The sequence below is a fragment of the Apus apus genome, chromosome 3 (assembly GCF_020740795.1).
Source record: "Apus apus isolate bApuApu2 chromosome 3, bApuApu2.pri.cur, whole genome shotgun sequence".
In the NCBI taxonomy this organism is placed as follows: domain Eukaryota; kingdom Metazoa; phylum Chordata; class Aves; order Apodiformes; family Apodidae; genus Apus; species Apus apus.
The window spans coordinates 54801414-54816739 of NC_067284.1; the positions used below are offsets into that span (position 1 = coordinate 54801414).

Here is a 15326-nt window from a genome sequence, read left to right on the forward strand (position 1 = left end):
AAAGAAAACAAAGAAAACCACCCCCTGAAGAGCAGGAAGCCTCCAGCCCATCACCTTCTTGAGTATGTGCCCGTGCGTATACAAGATATATATCTATATTTCAAAGTTTTGATGCCTTGACTGAGAGCTGCCAGGCAATCATCCCATCCTCCCTTGCACAGCAGGGGATGCTGCAGGATTTATCCCTGCTTTGCAGCTGTAACACACCTTCAAACATGGGTTTCTAGCCACCCCCACAGGGCACCCCTGCTTTGGGGATTGCAGGGATTGCTCATCCCAGAGCAGTCACAGTCCTGGGGAGAAGACCCCTTGCCTTGCCCAGGCCCATGGGCAGGAGAAGAAACCTTGCTCCTTTGAGGCCAAGCACAAAGCTCATCTGTAAGTCTGCATTTTCTCTCAATGCCTGTCCCAGACCTCCACATTGTCATCTTCAAAATCACAGAGGAAACCACAGTGTGAATTAGACCTGGAAACCCTGAGGGCCTGGGGCTTGCAGCAGCCCCTCTCCACCTCAGGTCACCTTGCTGCCTCCCTCCAGAGTTGCACACTCAAAAGAGAGTGGAAAAGCCCTAAAGACAGCAGAAGATCACCTTTTACAGCATCTCTCCCTGCCCACTATTTGCTGGGGCAGCCCACCCTGCCAAGCACTGTTGAAAGCTCCTTGGTGGGTAATAGGGCCCAGGTGCTGCCTGGCCTGGCTCAGCCCTAAATCCTCTCTGTATCTGGAACAAGCCAAGCCAGGGAATGGCACATGCCAAAACAGCTGGGGTCATTCCCAAGCCCCCTTGTGCTGTGGTGGCTCTGCATCAGCCTGAGGGCAATTTTCAGATCAAGCTGCTGGGAATCACCTAGAGAGGAATTATTTCACATGCTACATTCACATCATGTGCCTGTGACAGATATGGATAAGTATGTACATGTATTTTTAAATATATAAGCAGTCCTTTGGGTCTGAAGCGCTGACTTACAGAAGCAGCAAGGCAGTGGTGCTGCCATGAGCTCTTGAAAGCACCAGCTGGATTCCCAATGCTTGTCACCCCTTCCTCCAGCCCACTGTGAACATGCAACTAAATACCCAGCTTTTTATGCTTTCCAGCAGCTTTGTGATGGAAATACTCAAACTTGAGGAAACCTCTTAAAATGGGACAAAATATGCTGTGGCTGGAGGAAGGAGTGGGATGCACTGGTTTTGTAACTGGCATGGGGATGGTTGCTTAAAAGGCCTGTGGACAGTAAATTGGTACCTTTGACTCCCTCCTGGATGGCACCACATGCTTGGGAAGATACAACCACTTTTGTTGCCCTGCAGAGTATTACAGGAGGTCAGTTCCCACACAGGAGCACAGTGTGGGGCTCACCTTGCTCCCAGAAAAGCTGGGAAGTCAGCAGAAGCATCAATCTGCTCATTAGTTGCTTGGCTTCAGGGTCCAAACCTTACCTTACTGGGATAGAGAGGTGTTTCCAACCTGAAAAGCCCCCAGGCCCCCTTCATGGAAGCAAAGAGGGAGAAAGGGAGAAGATGGCTGGCCAAATCCAAGGCCAAGACAAGGACAGTGTTATTTTAGCCTGTGCTACTTCTGTTTGACCTCAATGGGGAAAAAAAACACACTGTGCAAACCCATTAATGGTTTCCTTCTCTTTATGATGGAAAATTACACACACTTATCTGTCTCCCAGGGAGATATTTGCATTTAATTCTCTGCCATTTGCAAAATACTTTGAAAACCACGCATAGCAAACGGTCAGTAGGAGCTGATTGCTCCACATACGTCAAAGGAAGCGATGATCAGGACGTCTTTGCGAGGCCTATTTTTGTCTTATCTTATTGGTACCCCAACCTGGATGGCCATAAACAGCACTGGAGTGAGTTGCCATTGGAGAAGCATGTGCAGGGAGGTGTTCATTCTACTTTGCATATCCCTGCAGGCAGGAGGGCCCCGTCAGCATCAGCCGATTTGGGTGAGCCTGTTACTGGAGAGCAAGAGCCGCCCCACACAGGAGGAGCAGTGCAGCTGCCAGCCAAGCATCAGGGATGCTTGTTCCTTTATCATCTTAGTGCAAGTAACATGCTCTCCACCTGGTTTTGCACAACAGTGGCATTTATAATGCCCCAGTTCGTACTGCAGTCCCCTCCTTGGCATATCCCCTTCCATGCTGTAAATATTGTTTCTCTCGTGATTCATCTCATCCTGAGATATAGGAATTGCTTTCAGGGAGTGAAGGATGGAAAAGTGTTACTCTAGGGAATTCTCTGAGGTCTCCTTTTCCTCCTTCACCAGCATCCTCACCATTTCCCTGCAGAGAAAAAGAGCAGGGCCTTTTCCAGCCCCTTTCTAAGCTTACCCCAGAGACGAAATGCTGAGCTGGGAACACGTGCAAGCAGCTTCATTCACCCCACACCTCCGCAGCACGTCTTGGCCAAAGCTGGCCAGCAAGCGCGAATAGACCAGCTGCACTAACTGGTCCCGTTTCAGCCAGGGACGCCCAGCTCCAGCTGTGCCCCGCAGCTGGCAGCCCTTGCTCAGGGGCACAGCTCTGCAGCAGCAGCCCTTGCCGGGTTTTTGGTGGCAGACACTGCCCTCCAGTGGGACACTTGCAACCACACCATTCACACATCTGCCCAGAGTTGGGGGGGGAAGGAAAGTATTTCAAATTTTAAAAGCCCTAAACCAGGCAGAGAAAGAAGTTACAAACCTGCAGGTGGGAAGGGGGCAAACTGGGAAAGCAGCTGTGCTTTACTGCCAGTAGTGGGATTTTGGTAATGGTGCTTTCTGCAGCCAGCATCTCAGTAACCAACATCCATACAAGCACCAAAAATGCTGTCCCCATCACTCAGTGCAGGGGATCCACATGCAATAATGGGTCCAGGAGTTTCCTCCAGAAAATCAAAGTCAAGCCTGGGAGCGTTTCCCAGCCAGGCTGCAAGAAGTTCCCTGCCACAGATCCTCAGGTCTTGTCAGAGCTTCCTGTAGAGCTCTGCAGCACCAAGCACAGGTGCAAGAATAATCTTTAATTTCTGAAATTAAGCATCAAAACATCTTATTTCCTCTTTTCCTTAAAAAAAAAAAAAGTGTTTAATTCCAATGCACTGCAGGGGGAAGCTGGGAGAAGCATGATGGTGAGGAATAAGCACTTTGCTTCCCAAACTGAATGAACATTTAAAAAATTAAATTATAAGATGAGGAAGACTGTGGGATATTTGTGGTCTATAAACACACCAGAAGGGTTTGCACAGTTGGTGGCTTGAAACAGCCAGGGAAGACAGGAGTGACTGTACAGGTCACCAGGGCCACAAGCAACTTGGAGGGGCCTCAGGACCCCCTCAGAGCTGGTGAGACTGCTCCAGGAAGACGTGGTATGACTGGCCAGGCTGGGCCCGGGCTCCCCACAGCCACTCAGGGGGCCTGGCCCTCAGCTTCAGCTGGAAGGGGTCAAGGCGCAGACACTCCTCCAGGTCATGCAGCTCCATCTCTGGCTCCTCCCTGGCTCTCGCTGGTGGCTCCTCTGGGCTCAGGTCTCTCCTGGGGTGCAATCCCCACCTGGCTGACCTGCACAGGGCACCAGCAGCCACAAGCATTGCCAGGCCAGCCACGATGGCTGCCCCCACCAGGATGTCAGCATGGAGGAGGAAGAAGCTAATCCCTGAAAGAGAAGGGCCACAGCCTCACCCTGCTTGCCCCAGTGGCCCCACTGTACTCACCAAGTCTGCCACATCCCCCACATCATGACCACAGTGCTTGAGATTGAGACCTGGAGCTGTGGGTGCTCCTCCAGGAGGGGCCAACATCTCCCCTGCTGCCCTCCAGAAACCCTCACAGCTGCCTCCAGAGCAAAGCATCACTCCCAAACCTCCATCCCCAAAAAATATTTAGACCAAGATCCAGCCTACAGAAACAGCAGAGAGCTGGTGCTACCCCAGCAAAGCCATTGCCAAATTCCACCCAGACTTAAAGGGACCCTTTCCTTGGCCCAAGATGTAAATATGCATTTATAAAAGTATTTACAGATGAATATAACACCACATCCAGACCCTCAGAATAGGCTGTGTAACTGGTTAATGAATTTGGAGCTGAGAAACAAGTTGGCTGCAAGCTCACATTCAGGTTTAAGTCACTTCCAATGTCAGAGGGATAAGCAGTATCTTTGGTAAAGTATCAGCAGTGTTTTGAATACATACTGCAGAATACTAGTGTTTTTCAAGCTGGGAGGCTCCGTTACTCTGGTAAATTGGATTAGCCAGCTCTGATTAAGCAGATGGCACATGGTTCTTGACTGTGACCTTGTATTGAGTATGTCAGGGGAGCACTGAGTGTAAACCAAGAACACCAAGGTCTTTCTCACCAAGACCTATACAGTGTGACAGGAGACCACTGGGCACTCCAAAGAGTGACCAAGTCTGCTGATCACATACGTTACAGCAGAGGTAACTCTCAAATCACCCTTGGCTGTGCTCTGCTGATAACAGCAAACTCTGAGCAGCCAAGGCCAGGAGCTGCAGATGATCTGGGAGAATAAAGGCTCACACCTGCTAAGTTGAACCTCAGTGGAAGGAAAGGGACAGACTAGAAAAAGAGGGGCTAAGCCTGATGGAGAGGTTATACTTGGAAGTGCCAATGCAGCCAGTGAGCAGAGTATGGCAGCAAATACCAAGTGGCTTAAAAACCACCAGAATTTAATCACCTGCTAAATATTCCAAGGCTTCAGTGATGGTGGCTGCATTAACTCACTGGTCCCAAGAAGTGTGAGCCTTACCAAGAGTTTCCATATACAGCCTTCCTCGAGCAGGGTAGGCCAGGGGAGGGGGAAATCACAGAATCAGTCACAGAAGTGTTGAGGTGATAAGGGACCTACAGAGGTCATCTGATCCAACCCACTTGCTCAAGCATTCCCACTCAGATTCAGTTGCCCAGGACCATGTCTAGACAGGTTTTGAATATCACCAAGGATGGAGACTCCACCCTGGGCAACTAATGCTGGTGCTCAGTCATCTTCACAGTAAAAGTGTTTCATGATGTACAAAGGGAACCTCCTTTGTTTCAGTCCATGCCTATTGCCTCTGGTCCTGTCACTAGGCTTGACTGAGAAGAGCCTGACACTTTCCACCCTACCCTCACTTATACACATTGATAAGATCCCCCTGAAACCACTCTTATCTAGGCTGAACAGTCACGTCTCTCTCAGCCTCTCTTCATAGGAGAGATGCTCCAGTGCCTTCCTCATTCTTGTGGCCCTTCACTGGACTCTCTCCAGTATGTCCACATCCCTCCTACTGAGGAGCCCAGAAACAGCAGCAAGCATTAGAACTTCAGGTACTGCTGAAGGAGAGCCTTTGAGAGCACAGATATCACACTGAATTACACCCAACAAAGAGATACTTTAACATGACTTGGTTAACTGGTGTGGCTGATGCCTTGAATGCCTATTTAAGCTAAGCTCTGAAAGCTGGTGCCTTTGGTGTCTGGAAAAGACCATTTTTTGTGCATAAGATTCTCCTCCTGACTTGGACCCCTATGCTGCATAAACCTCACTCTTCCTCCCTCCCCTCAGTTTCTGGAAGGATCACATTTGCCTCACTTATATCTGAAAACAGCTCCCAGAGAAGAGCTCCTAAAGCCAAAGGAGGAAGCCTAAGGAGACAACCAGCTGGAAACAGCCTTACAATGTCCTTCCCACATCCACGTTAAAACCCCCACTCCAGTAGCAATGCCATTGTGAAGCATCACATGCAGCGTATGTTAGCAGAGGCACAGCTGGTAGGATTCCAGGTGAGGAGAGAGCCCCCTACCCTGATGTGCTCACTGCAGGTTGCAGTGCTGTACAAATCATTCACACACGCAAGAAAAACACCCAGCTGCAGGAGAAGGCATAGCTGCTACTTTGTCCTCTACCTGTTTGTGGAGCACGGATGCAGAGGGTGCCAGACTTGGTGGGAGAATGGTCTTCATAGTCCTTTTTGCAGCGGCAGAGGTACGTGCCCACGCCATTGAAGCACTCTGCCCCCTCCCCACAGAGGCTGACCCCGGCACTGCACTCGTTTACATCTGTAATGGGGAATAACAGGTCCTGTGAGCTGAGTCAGCCTTGGCATAGAAAGGGTTTATCCCAGGGAAAAGTTAAACACCCACCTTCAATGAACAGCGAAAGAAGCTGCAGCTTCTCCACTCCTACCGAGGTGCCAAGCAGCTCCTTCAGCTGGGAGTGCAGGAGCAGAGACACATTTCTCTCCTCTGGCTTCAGGTGCAGCCAGAAGGTGAGCAGCAGGTTGGCATCGCTCGTCCTGCGGGCAGGAGAGGGCCCAGGGTGAGGTGGGAAGGAAGCATCACCACCGGGCCTGGCTCTGAAAGCTCGTTTTGACCTCCCACCCACACAGACTGTGGTGCTGCAGGCTCTTGTACAAATTATTTGTGACAAGAGGCAGCTTTGTACTTGGATCAAGAGAACAAGAAAGCCCAGTAATGGCTCCTTACTTAGAGATAGGCTGAAGTGACTAGGTGTTCATGTAAAGTGAATTGCCATGGCAACCTGCAGCTCTGGGTCAGCCTCCATGAATTGTGGCAGGGACCTTTCTGACAGCTTCCAGCAGCTTTCTCCAGCAGACACTGTGGTAGCAGGTGTGAGTATCCTAATTTTGTCCAGAGCTTAAATCCATCTTAGACCTATAAAGGCTCTAGCCAGCACTAAACACAAATTTTCATCACCTTTCCTCTAGAAAGCAGATAATTTTTTTCTACTTTCAGGACAAGTTACAGGCAACAGGAGAGGAGCAAGGCTGGGTGTCTGCCTGGGAAAGGAGAATAAGAGCCCAAGCCACTGCTAACCAAGAAGTATTCCAGCTTATAGCAGAGTCACCTGCCAAGCTAGCAGCACATCAGTAACTCTACCTTTTTATTTCCTTCAACTTTATTTCATTGACTCTCTTGGCAGAAAGTTTCAGGTTCTCCTGGATCTGCAAAGGAAGAGTGACCAGTGCTGATTTGATGTTTGATAGGCAGGAATATGGCAGCAAACAGTTCCATTTCTCAGTCTACCTCCCCACCTTCTTCCCCATCACAAACCACTTGGGATGCATTAGATGTCCCATAGCCCACTGCTCTGAACTTACATTTTCTTTAAGAGAATACTAACTGTTCCCATTTGCTTAGCTTCAGTTCAACCCCCCAAGCACACAAGATTATTTGGGTAAAAGAAGGGCAATAGTAGCCCCAGGTAAGTGCTTGGGTTCTAAACCATCACAGAGCAGCAGTGGATGGATGGCAGCTTTCTAGGCCAGGCACCAGGCTGAAACCCTGGTCTCTCTCCTGTTTGCATCCAGAAAGGAAAGTTCAGGGGTAGCCCTGAAAGCAGATGCTCATACATTTGCCCTCTTCTAGGGCTGCCCCGTTTCTAGAGGAAAGTTACAGGCCTGGGTTTGTTGTATCCCTCTCTCTGCAATGCTTTTCTGCTGCCTTGTGATGGTGCAGCCCCAGGCAGGGCTGCAGCAGCTAAAAACCATCAGCCTCAGATGACAACCAGCACAAGCAACTCGGATGCTGCTTCATCATGTGCCTTTAACAGAAAATCCCTGGAAAGAAGGGCACAGCATGGTCTCTAGCAGTTGAAGATTTGCAACATAATATTTGGTTTTCTGCCCCTCCTCGTGCCCAGACTTACGTGATTTTTCACAGATTCAAGAAGACCCTTTTGGAGCTCACTTCCACCACGAGGAATCCAGTCCTTGGGTTTGATTTCAATAGTTACTTCAAACAGCACATCTACCAGAAGATACAAGATCCTAGCATGTTTAAGTTTGTGTAACACAAACAGGCTCTTTAAACAAGTTAGTCTTTAAACATCAACAACAGCAGAACAGCTTCACAAGAACACACTTGTGTAAGACAGTGCATCACATAGAACAAGTTGTGGAGTAACAGATGAAAACAAACCTTAGCTAATGCTTGGTGCTGAATATGGGAATTGATCTTTGAGCAAAAAGTATACAAAGCATTAACGTGTATCCAATCACATTCACATTGCTTTAGCTACTATCTTTTCCAAAGGTATCATAATAATTTCTGATGGAGTCTAAAAGCCCATTTCTCTCTCCCATCTCTCTTTGGATCAGCTTAGACAAACTGCTATGTTCTGGCTAAATCCAGGCTGGTACAGATTTATCAGCGTCTGCTGTTTAAAGCCAATTTATTCAGGAATATTTCTCTTGTTCAAAGCTCAGGCTCCTTCTCTATTGACTCCTTTTTGCAAACTGTTCCTGTGGCTTATTCTACTATACAAACCCAGTATTGTGCTGCTTAGTTGCTAATGCTCCCGTAAACGGGTTTGGCTTCTCTCCCCAGTCTGAGGAGCACAACTCCTGCAGGTTTCTGATTCAGATAGTCATGAGACACCCATTAGAGTATATTTGAGGAAGCAAGGTTCATTCATCTTTAAAAAAAAAAAATCTTTAAACAGCCAACAAGTAATGCTTGAATTCAAACAAGCCAGCATTTATGTCAGGTTTAGCATGAGCGCTCAGGCTTCTCCAGGATAAGTGCAAAGTGGCCAAAGCACACCTGCAGGGTAGCAGTGTTTTATTAAAAACCAAAATCTTCAGAGCAGTTACCACTCAGATGCACCTTTCACTCCTTTCCAAACTTTATGAGCAGGTGATGCCCACTCATAGCACCAACCAGCACACAACTTGAGGCAGTGTTTTAAGACATGTTTAACTCTGCATCACTCACCTCCAGGGTGGTGCTGGGATTGCAGTGCTGTGTCATTCTCCTGAGACGCCAGGGCAGAAACCAGATCTGTCAGAGCAAGGGAAAGAATCAGGCTGCTACCCACAGCATGCTGACTGGGGACAGGAAGTACATTAGGTATATGTCACTTTGCAAGAAGAGTGACATGTGCCAACTCCTTCCTGTATTCCTTGTACCAAAATTAAATATCGAGCTCTAAATACAGTCTGCTTTGCTCTACAGCGGGGAGTGCTCTTTAGAAAGAAGTTACCCAACAAGCCACATTACCCTTTCTGAAAGGGGATGAAGCATTAACCCTGTGAAGCCACCAGAGCTCCTACAACCAACAGAGCTGAGCTGGACCACAAGGGAACAAAGCATCTTGTGTATTAGATGCCAGCAACTGCAAAATAACTTAATCAGCTCTTCCCCACATCAACAATGAAGGGGCAAGAACAGTTTGCAGGAGAGGAAAGACCAATTGAAAATGCCTTTTCTTCTGTTTTCAGGCAGAAATTAACACATAGCATTGGCTAAATATTTCAACAAAAGAAGTCTACCATCAGCTCTTAAACTTTCTTAGGAGACAAAAGTCTTTCTTTTTCTCCCCTCCTCCCTCTAACTTCTGGACCTCATACTCAGTTTTCATGGCTAGAAGCACCGTGCCAGGCTACAGCCGTAGGAGTCAGTGCAAGTCAGAGCTGTCTAAAACCAAGATCAGCATTCACAGCCTGCTTTGGGTATAAAGTCATAGCTGAGAGGCCGGCTCCTCCATGGACAATTCAGAGCACTTGTATTAGGAACTAGCCTCTCTGTGTTAAGAGGAGCATCATCTCATATACATCCATGTTAGAAGAGAACTCTGTCTTCTCAAATACCACCTTCCTTGGATACAGAAGGAGTCAAGAGTGCTACCACATGAAGCAACTGAAAGTAAGAGCCATGTCTACAAATAAAACCTCTTAAGAGTGTGCTGTATGACTGGAAATGGAAATTGCACAGTGTGAGGTATCACTTCAGCCACGAATAGCCCAAAAAACAACTTACCAAGGAGCTCTTCATTCCTTTCTCCCAGAGACACAGTATCTCCAGCAGCCACCCCAGGAAAGGGGTAGAGAGAAGATTTTGTACTCATATTTAGCAGTGGCTCTTCCAGCACTGGCATCTGTGTGTGATGTGCAGCACCAACCACTTCTTCTGACAGGCCGTTGCTGGACTGGTCCAGGCTAGATGATTTCACAGAGACACCTACATGGTGGCTGGGTGCCTCTGAGGAAGAGGTACCCACTGAGTGAGGGACTACAGTGACCACAGCAGACACTGGGTCTATGCCCTGCTTTGCAGTCTCCAAGGCAGATGGCTCAGCTTTATGCCCAGCTGGAGCCAGCTCCACCAACATGTCATCTTTGGTTTCTCTGCCTTCAGTGACACCATCCTTAAGTTGTCTTTCCAGGCTAGTTTCATCCTGCAGCTGATCATGCTTACTCAGGTCAAGCTTACTGAATTTAGCACCAGACTGAGCATTTTCCATTAGACTTGGAGGGTACCGGGCCTCTTCATCTGGGCTTACAAGCTCAGGCTGAATCCTGTCACCAGCAGGTGCAGCTGATGGGCCTGGAGAGACTCCCAGCATGGGCAATAAACCTTTTGTTACCACTGTCCTCCAGCTCCCCTTTTTGGAGACCTCCTGGACAGGTTGGGGGGCTATGGTGTAATTTGAAGAGCCCACAGCTTCAGAGTCTCTGAATACATAATACTGCCCTTTAAAATGTCCATATTCACTGCTTAGGGAGCCACTCCCTGATAGAAATAGTACATGGACTGCAGTAGCTTGTGTAGCAAAGGTCAGAGTACCTCGGCTGTGACAGGCATACACCACTTTTGTTTCCACACTTGATGAGACCCCCTGGAAGATTATTTTGTCCTCATTTTTGCCACAGCCTTCATTGCCCTGGAACCCCCAGATGTAGATGACAATGTGCTTCTGGGGGCCTGCCCAGATGGTCCAGTTGCACCAGATGTTGGTTTTAATGTCAGCATTCAGTGGCAGGTAAAACACCCCAGATCTATCCTGGAAGACGAGGTGGCAGCTGCTGAGAGGGAAGAACTCCATTGCCCAGGGACGTCCTAGCTCTGACACATGGGAAAGGAAGTGCATAGTCAATGGTCATTGTACACACTAGGACATGGATATAAGAGCTTCTAGAAGCACTGCAAATTGCACAGAAGACACCTCCCCTTTAAATCCTTCCCCTGCTGCAAGATATTCTATAGCTTCAGCTACACTTCAGTTCTGCCATTGGAGCTGAGCCCAAGCTCCCTGCTTCTCTGCAGGGATCCGGTCCTTTGCAGCCCATCCAGCCTTCAGTAGCTTGAATTAAGTGGTTTGGCTTCCAATGGGGGTTTGGCCAATAGGACCACTTATTGGAAGTCTTCCCCTCCCCAGACAACTGGGGCTACACTTGCCAGGCTTGGAGTGCAAGTGATAAACACAGCCCTGTCCTTACCCCCAGATCACACTTCTGCCTTCTAAAGATGGCTTACAACAAGATATTGAGTACTAGGAGACCTACCAGCATGTCTCTGTTGCTGTACTCCTGGCACTGGGGTGTTTCTGGATACAGGATCAGAGGGTTCCTGAAGCTTCTGGTCTCTTGACGTTGTTTCTCTCCACCAGGCCACAGGAGGACCAGGGTGTGCAGGAGTAGTTCTGGGGGAGGCATTTCTCTGCTCTTCTGCACCCTCTTGAAGAGCTTTGAACGTTTTCTCTATATTAAATTCCTCAAGGACGGAGGCAGAAGCCGGTTTCTTGCTAGCAGCCGTGCCCTGATGCACCTTGTGCTCCTTTCTCCTCACCTCCCAGGTAATGGGCAGGGAAGCTGGTGCTGTCTCAGAGCCACTGTTCACCTTATTGTCAGGCCAAGGAAGCCCCATACCAGGCCTTGGTACAGTGATGGAGGCTAGGGAGGAAACCTTGGCCACCAAGCCCACAGAAGCTGAGGTTTCTCCTAGCTGGCCATCTGCCTCCCTCAGCACCAGCTTTGTCATCCCAGGGCCAAGGTGTTCAGGGTACTCATCTGTGCCCAGTTCAGAGGCTACTGACAGATGGGGAGGTGGTGAAAGGGAGACCACCTCCTGTTCTCCTGGGCTTGCCAGCGAGATGCCTGCGCTTTTCCTGAGGCTGATGGGGTCCAAATTCAAAGTAGCTGGTGGAGAGAAGACAGCCCTGGACATGGGCCCCACTTCTGGAGGAAGATGTGATTCAGGGTTTAAATTGGTAGAGCCAAAGTCTGCAGGGACAGGTTCTGAGCAGGAGACCACAAGCAAGGGTATTGTTTCTCTCCCTAGGGTGGACGTGGCTGTGGGAAGATGCTTCAGCCCTGTTGGCAAAGGGGGTATGACCAACCTCTGCTGTGCAGCTCGGTCACTTTGGTGGTAGCAGCTTTTTACACCCAAGGAAGACATACAAACTTTCTCTGCAGATGGACAGTCATGTGCTTGGGAATTTTCAGAAAGGCTACCAGGGTCTGTAGGGGCTGACTGCAGGACATGACTGCTCTGGCCGTGCAAATGAGGATGCTCTTGGAGGCTGTCCCACAGTGCTATGGGATGCAGCACTGTTTTGTCCTGAAGAACTCCCCTAAGACTTTCCAGAGGGGAAATACTCATGAGCTTCATATGTTGGAAGCTGGTTGTTTCCAGCTCAGATTGAGTCATGGACAAATCCCCAAAACTGCTTTGGCATCTTTGGCTTCTCTCAGGTAGCAGATGTGAGTGGTCCCTGTCTACCGCTTCATATGGGCCACTCAGGCTGGGCATTAGGCCCTTTGCAAGGCCATCAGCATCACCACTCACTGTGCTGTCAGCCAAGACACTCAGTTTGGGATGGCTTTCATCCTTCTCTAAGCTGATGGTGCTGAGCCCTTGGTACATGGTGATATCTATGCTGTCTTTGCTTTCTCCTCTGCCAGGGGACAAAGACTCCAGATGTGCAGTCAAGTCCAGCCAACTTGTGTGTGTTGGTTTAATAGCAAACTGTAGGTCTCCCAGGACTTTTGGCCTCAGGGTAGGGTGCAGGACAGACTGCCTCTTCTCCAGACCCACGTCTGCTGACTGCAAAAAAGGTTCCACTACATGCAAGGCACCAAGCAATGGAGTTTCCCCAGTCACAGGCAGACTCTGTCCCCAGGTATCCTGCACTGCAGTAGGAATTATGTCCAGAGGTTCTTCCCTGCCTTGAGCATCCTTGCAGCATCTCAGATCTCCTTGCAGCTCAGACCCCAGCACATAAGGAGCTTTTGTTTCCAGGAGCAGTGCCCTTGCACCTTCCCGTGGGAAAAGCTCAACAGGACTTCCAAAAGCCACACTATCCAGCATGCTCTCTCTTCTCTGCAGTGACCCATCGCTCAACAACATGGTCTTGCCAAGGCTCCCAGCGCTATGTGTGGTCTTGAAGCCCAGAACATCTCTAAGGTCTCTAGCCCATCCAGACTGAAAAATACCATCTTGCTTTGGCAGTTTTAGAGAAGGAGTTTCAGAAACCACACCATCTCTGGAGGAGGATTCACTTTCCTGGTCTTGGAAGATGTAGTACTTCCCTTTAAATTGCATCTCCCTGCAGTTTGGCAAGTATCTCTTCAGCAACACAACTTGGACAGCCTGAGCAAAAGTGGCAAAAACATATGTCTCCTTTTTCCAGCAAGCATAAACCACACTGTTTTCCGCCAGTGAATAAAATCCTTCAAATAGGATTTTGTCCTCGTTATTGTTGCAACTCTCCCTAGTGATAAAGCCCTGGATATAAATGATTATATGTTTTCTGGAGCCTGCCCAGATTGTCCAGTTGCACCAAAAGTTTATGGGGGAATCACCATGGTATGCTGGAGGAGAAAACTCCCCGTACTTGTCCTTCAGGACTCTGTGGCAGCTTCTTATAGGTACATGTGCCAATAGCCAAGGAAACTCTGACCCTGGAAGACAAAGTGCAACAACCTCAAGTTTTCCTCCATCTCTAGTTCTGAGAGCTAGTAGTTCTTACATCTAGATATTATTTTCAAGCCTCTTATCCCCCCATTTTGCTACCTCCCACTCGCATTTCGTAAGCAAAGTGCAAATCCTCTAGCAGGAGAACCTGACACAAGGAACCTTGTGTCAGGTCCTGAGGTCAAGGGGAGGAGGCTACCCGAGCATGCACCTATGCATCAGCCCAGGATGCACCTAAAACTGCTGCCCTTCCAGCCCCAGAGATTGTTTCCATCCACACCTGCCAGCAACCTACCCCAAGCCCCCTCCCCATCAGTGCTTCCCCCACCAGTACATACTGCTCCAGAGTATTCAGAGGGCTGAAACAGCTGGAGAAGCCCTGGCCACCACCACCACCTCCTGCCCCACAAAGAGGCCAGGCTGTACCCCTACTGCTACCACCCCAGAGCAAGGCATGCTCATGCTCTAAGTCCCCCCTGACATGGCAGTGCAGGAGCACAGAGGTCACAGCACACCCCCACAGCTGGGGACGTTGGTCCAAGGGAGGCAGGTCCCCATCAGCAGGGTCAGGCGGTTTCAGGATCAAAGCTCAGGGAATTGCCACATCAGCACAAGTTACAAAAGCAACAATTGCTTAATAAGTTTGGTTTCAGCACACAGGCAGCGTTTGTTGTTTCTACACCTGCAGAGCTGGGAGGAACTGCTCCCCGAAGGTGTTTTCATCCCCTGCTTTAAAGGGTTCAGTCAAGCAAAAAACCCTCAGAGCCTCACTAGAATGAGCAACATTAACATCTCACTATAGCTAATTTAGCCCTCAAAGTGGGAAACACCTTCCCTCAGGCAGGAAGAAACAGGGTGTTCTCCAAACCACTATCTGAAAGCTAGAAGAGCTACAAGCCAGCAATAGGTTTACCCCACAGAAGCACGATTAAAGTTTGGATTTAACTTTTGCTACTTGTTTTAATTGATACCCAACAGTGATTGCTACAGCACACTTGCTCCTGCCTCCAGGGTCCTGCTCTATGGTAGAGGTTTGGCAGCTGTAAGACAGAGGTACATAGAGGTCCTGTGTGATGTGCTCTAGGTGACCCTGCTCTGGCGGGGGGGTTGGACTAGATGATCTTTCGAGGTCCCTTCCAACCCCTAGGATTCTATGATATTATCTCCCACAGTAGCACTGATTTTTTTCCCTTCCCCAGCACTTGGTATCAGCTGTGTTCCCTTCCCTTTCCATGCCAGCCTGGGGCTAGGCTGTTGCTCCTGGCTTTCCATGGCTGGATGTGCCCAGAAAATTCTAGAAAGGACTTGTTCAGGCTGGGGGAAAAAACAAAAACAAAACAAACAAACAAACAAACACTTGGTCTGAGATTTAACTCTTACCTGGTTTAACCTTCTGATATTCCCCAGAGGACCCACATGCCTGTAAAGAAAAGAGAGTCTGACTGCAGACCTCAGTACCACTGTCCATGCTTGTAACACTCCTCAGAGATATCCCAGACTAAACTCAATAGGAAGGAAGAGCCAAGTTCACCGTGCCCTGGTAGCTTAGTGTTTCACCTGCACCAAGCCCTTAGGCCACCTCATTTTTCCCATGTGATAAATACCCACCATTCCCTGCCTTCAGAAGCA

General features: G+C 49.0%; 1 protein-coding gene across 1 annotated transcript; it reads right to left on the minus strand.

Moving 5' to 3' along the window:
- Nucleotides 1-3322: 3322 nt before the first annotated feature.
- LOC127382872 (uncharacterized) lies at nucleotides 3323-12128 on the minus strand. Its single transcript, XM_051615017.1, has 8 exons — nucleotides 11288-12128; nucleotides 9762-10847; nucleotides 8718-8783; nucleotides 7651-7751; nucleotides 6882-6946; nucleotides 6126-6277; nucleotides 5889-6041; nucleotides 3323-3642 (listed from the first exon to the last, which is right to left on the minus strand). Exons 1-8 carry the CDS (start codon nucleotides 11946-11948, stop codon nucleotides 3323-3325), a joined length of 2604 nt encoding a protein of 867 aa, XP_051470977.1. The 5' UTR covers nucleotides 11949-12128.
- Between the last annotated feature and the right edge of the window lie 3198 nt (nucleotides 12129-15326).

Bases quoted from the DNA above. Each gene is read 5' to 3' on its own strand.
- LOC127382872 (XM_051615017.1), bottom strand. From the start codon at position 11,948: ATGTCCAGGGCTGTCTTCTCTCCACCAGCTACTTTGAATTTGGACCCC. The intron at 6,042-6,125 runs GTGGGTGTTTAA...TCCCCATTACAG, and splicing joins TCTTTCGCTGTTCATTGAAG to ATGTAAACGAGTGCAGTGCC. The intron at 3,643-5,888 runs GTAGAGGACAAA...CTTCTCTTTCAG, and splicing joins CATCCGTGCTCCACAAACAG to GGATTAGCTTCTTCCTCCTC.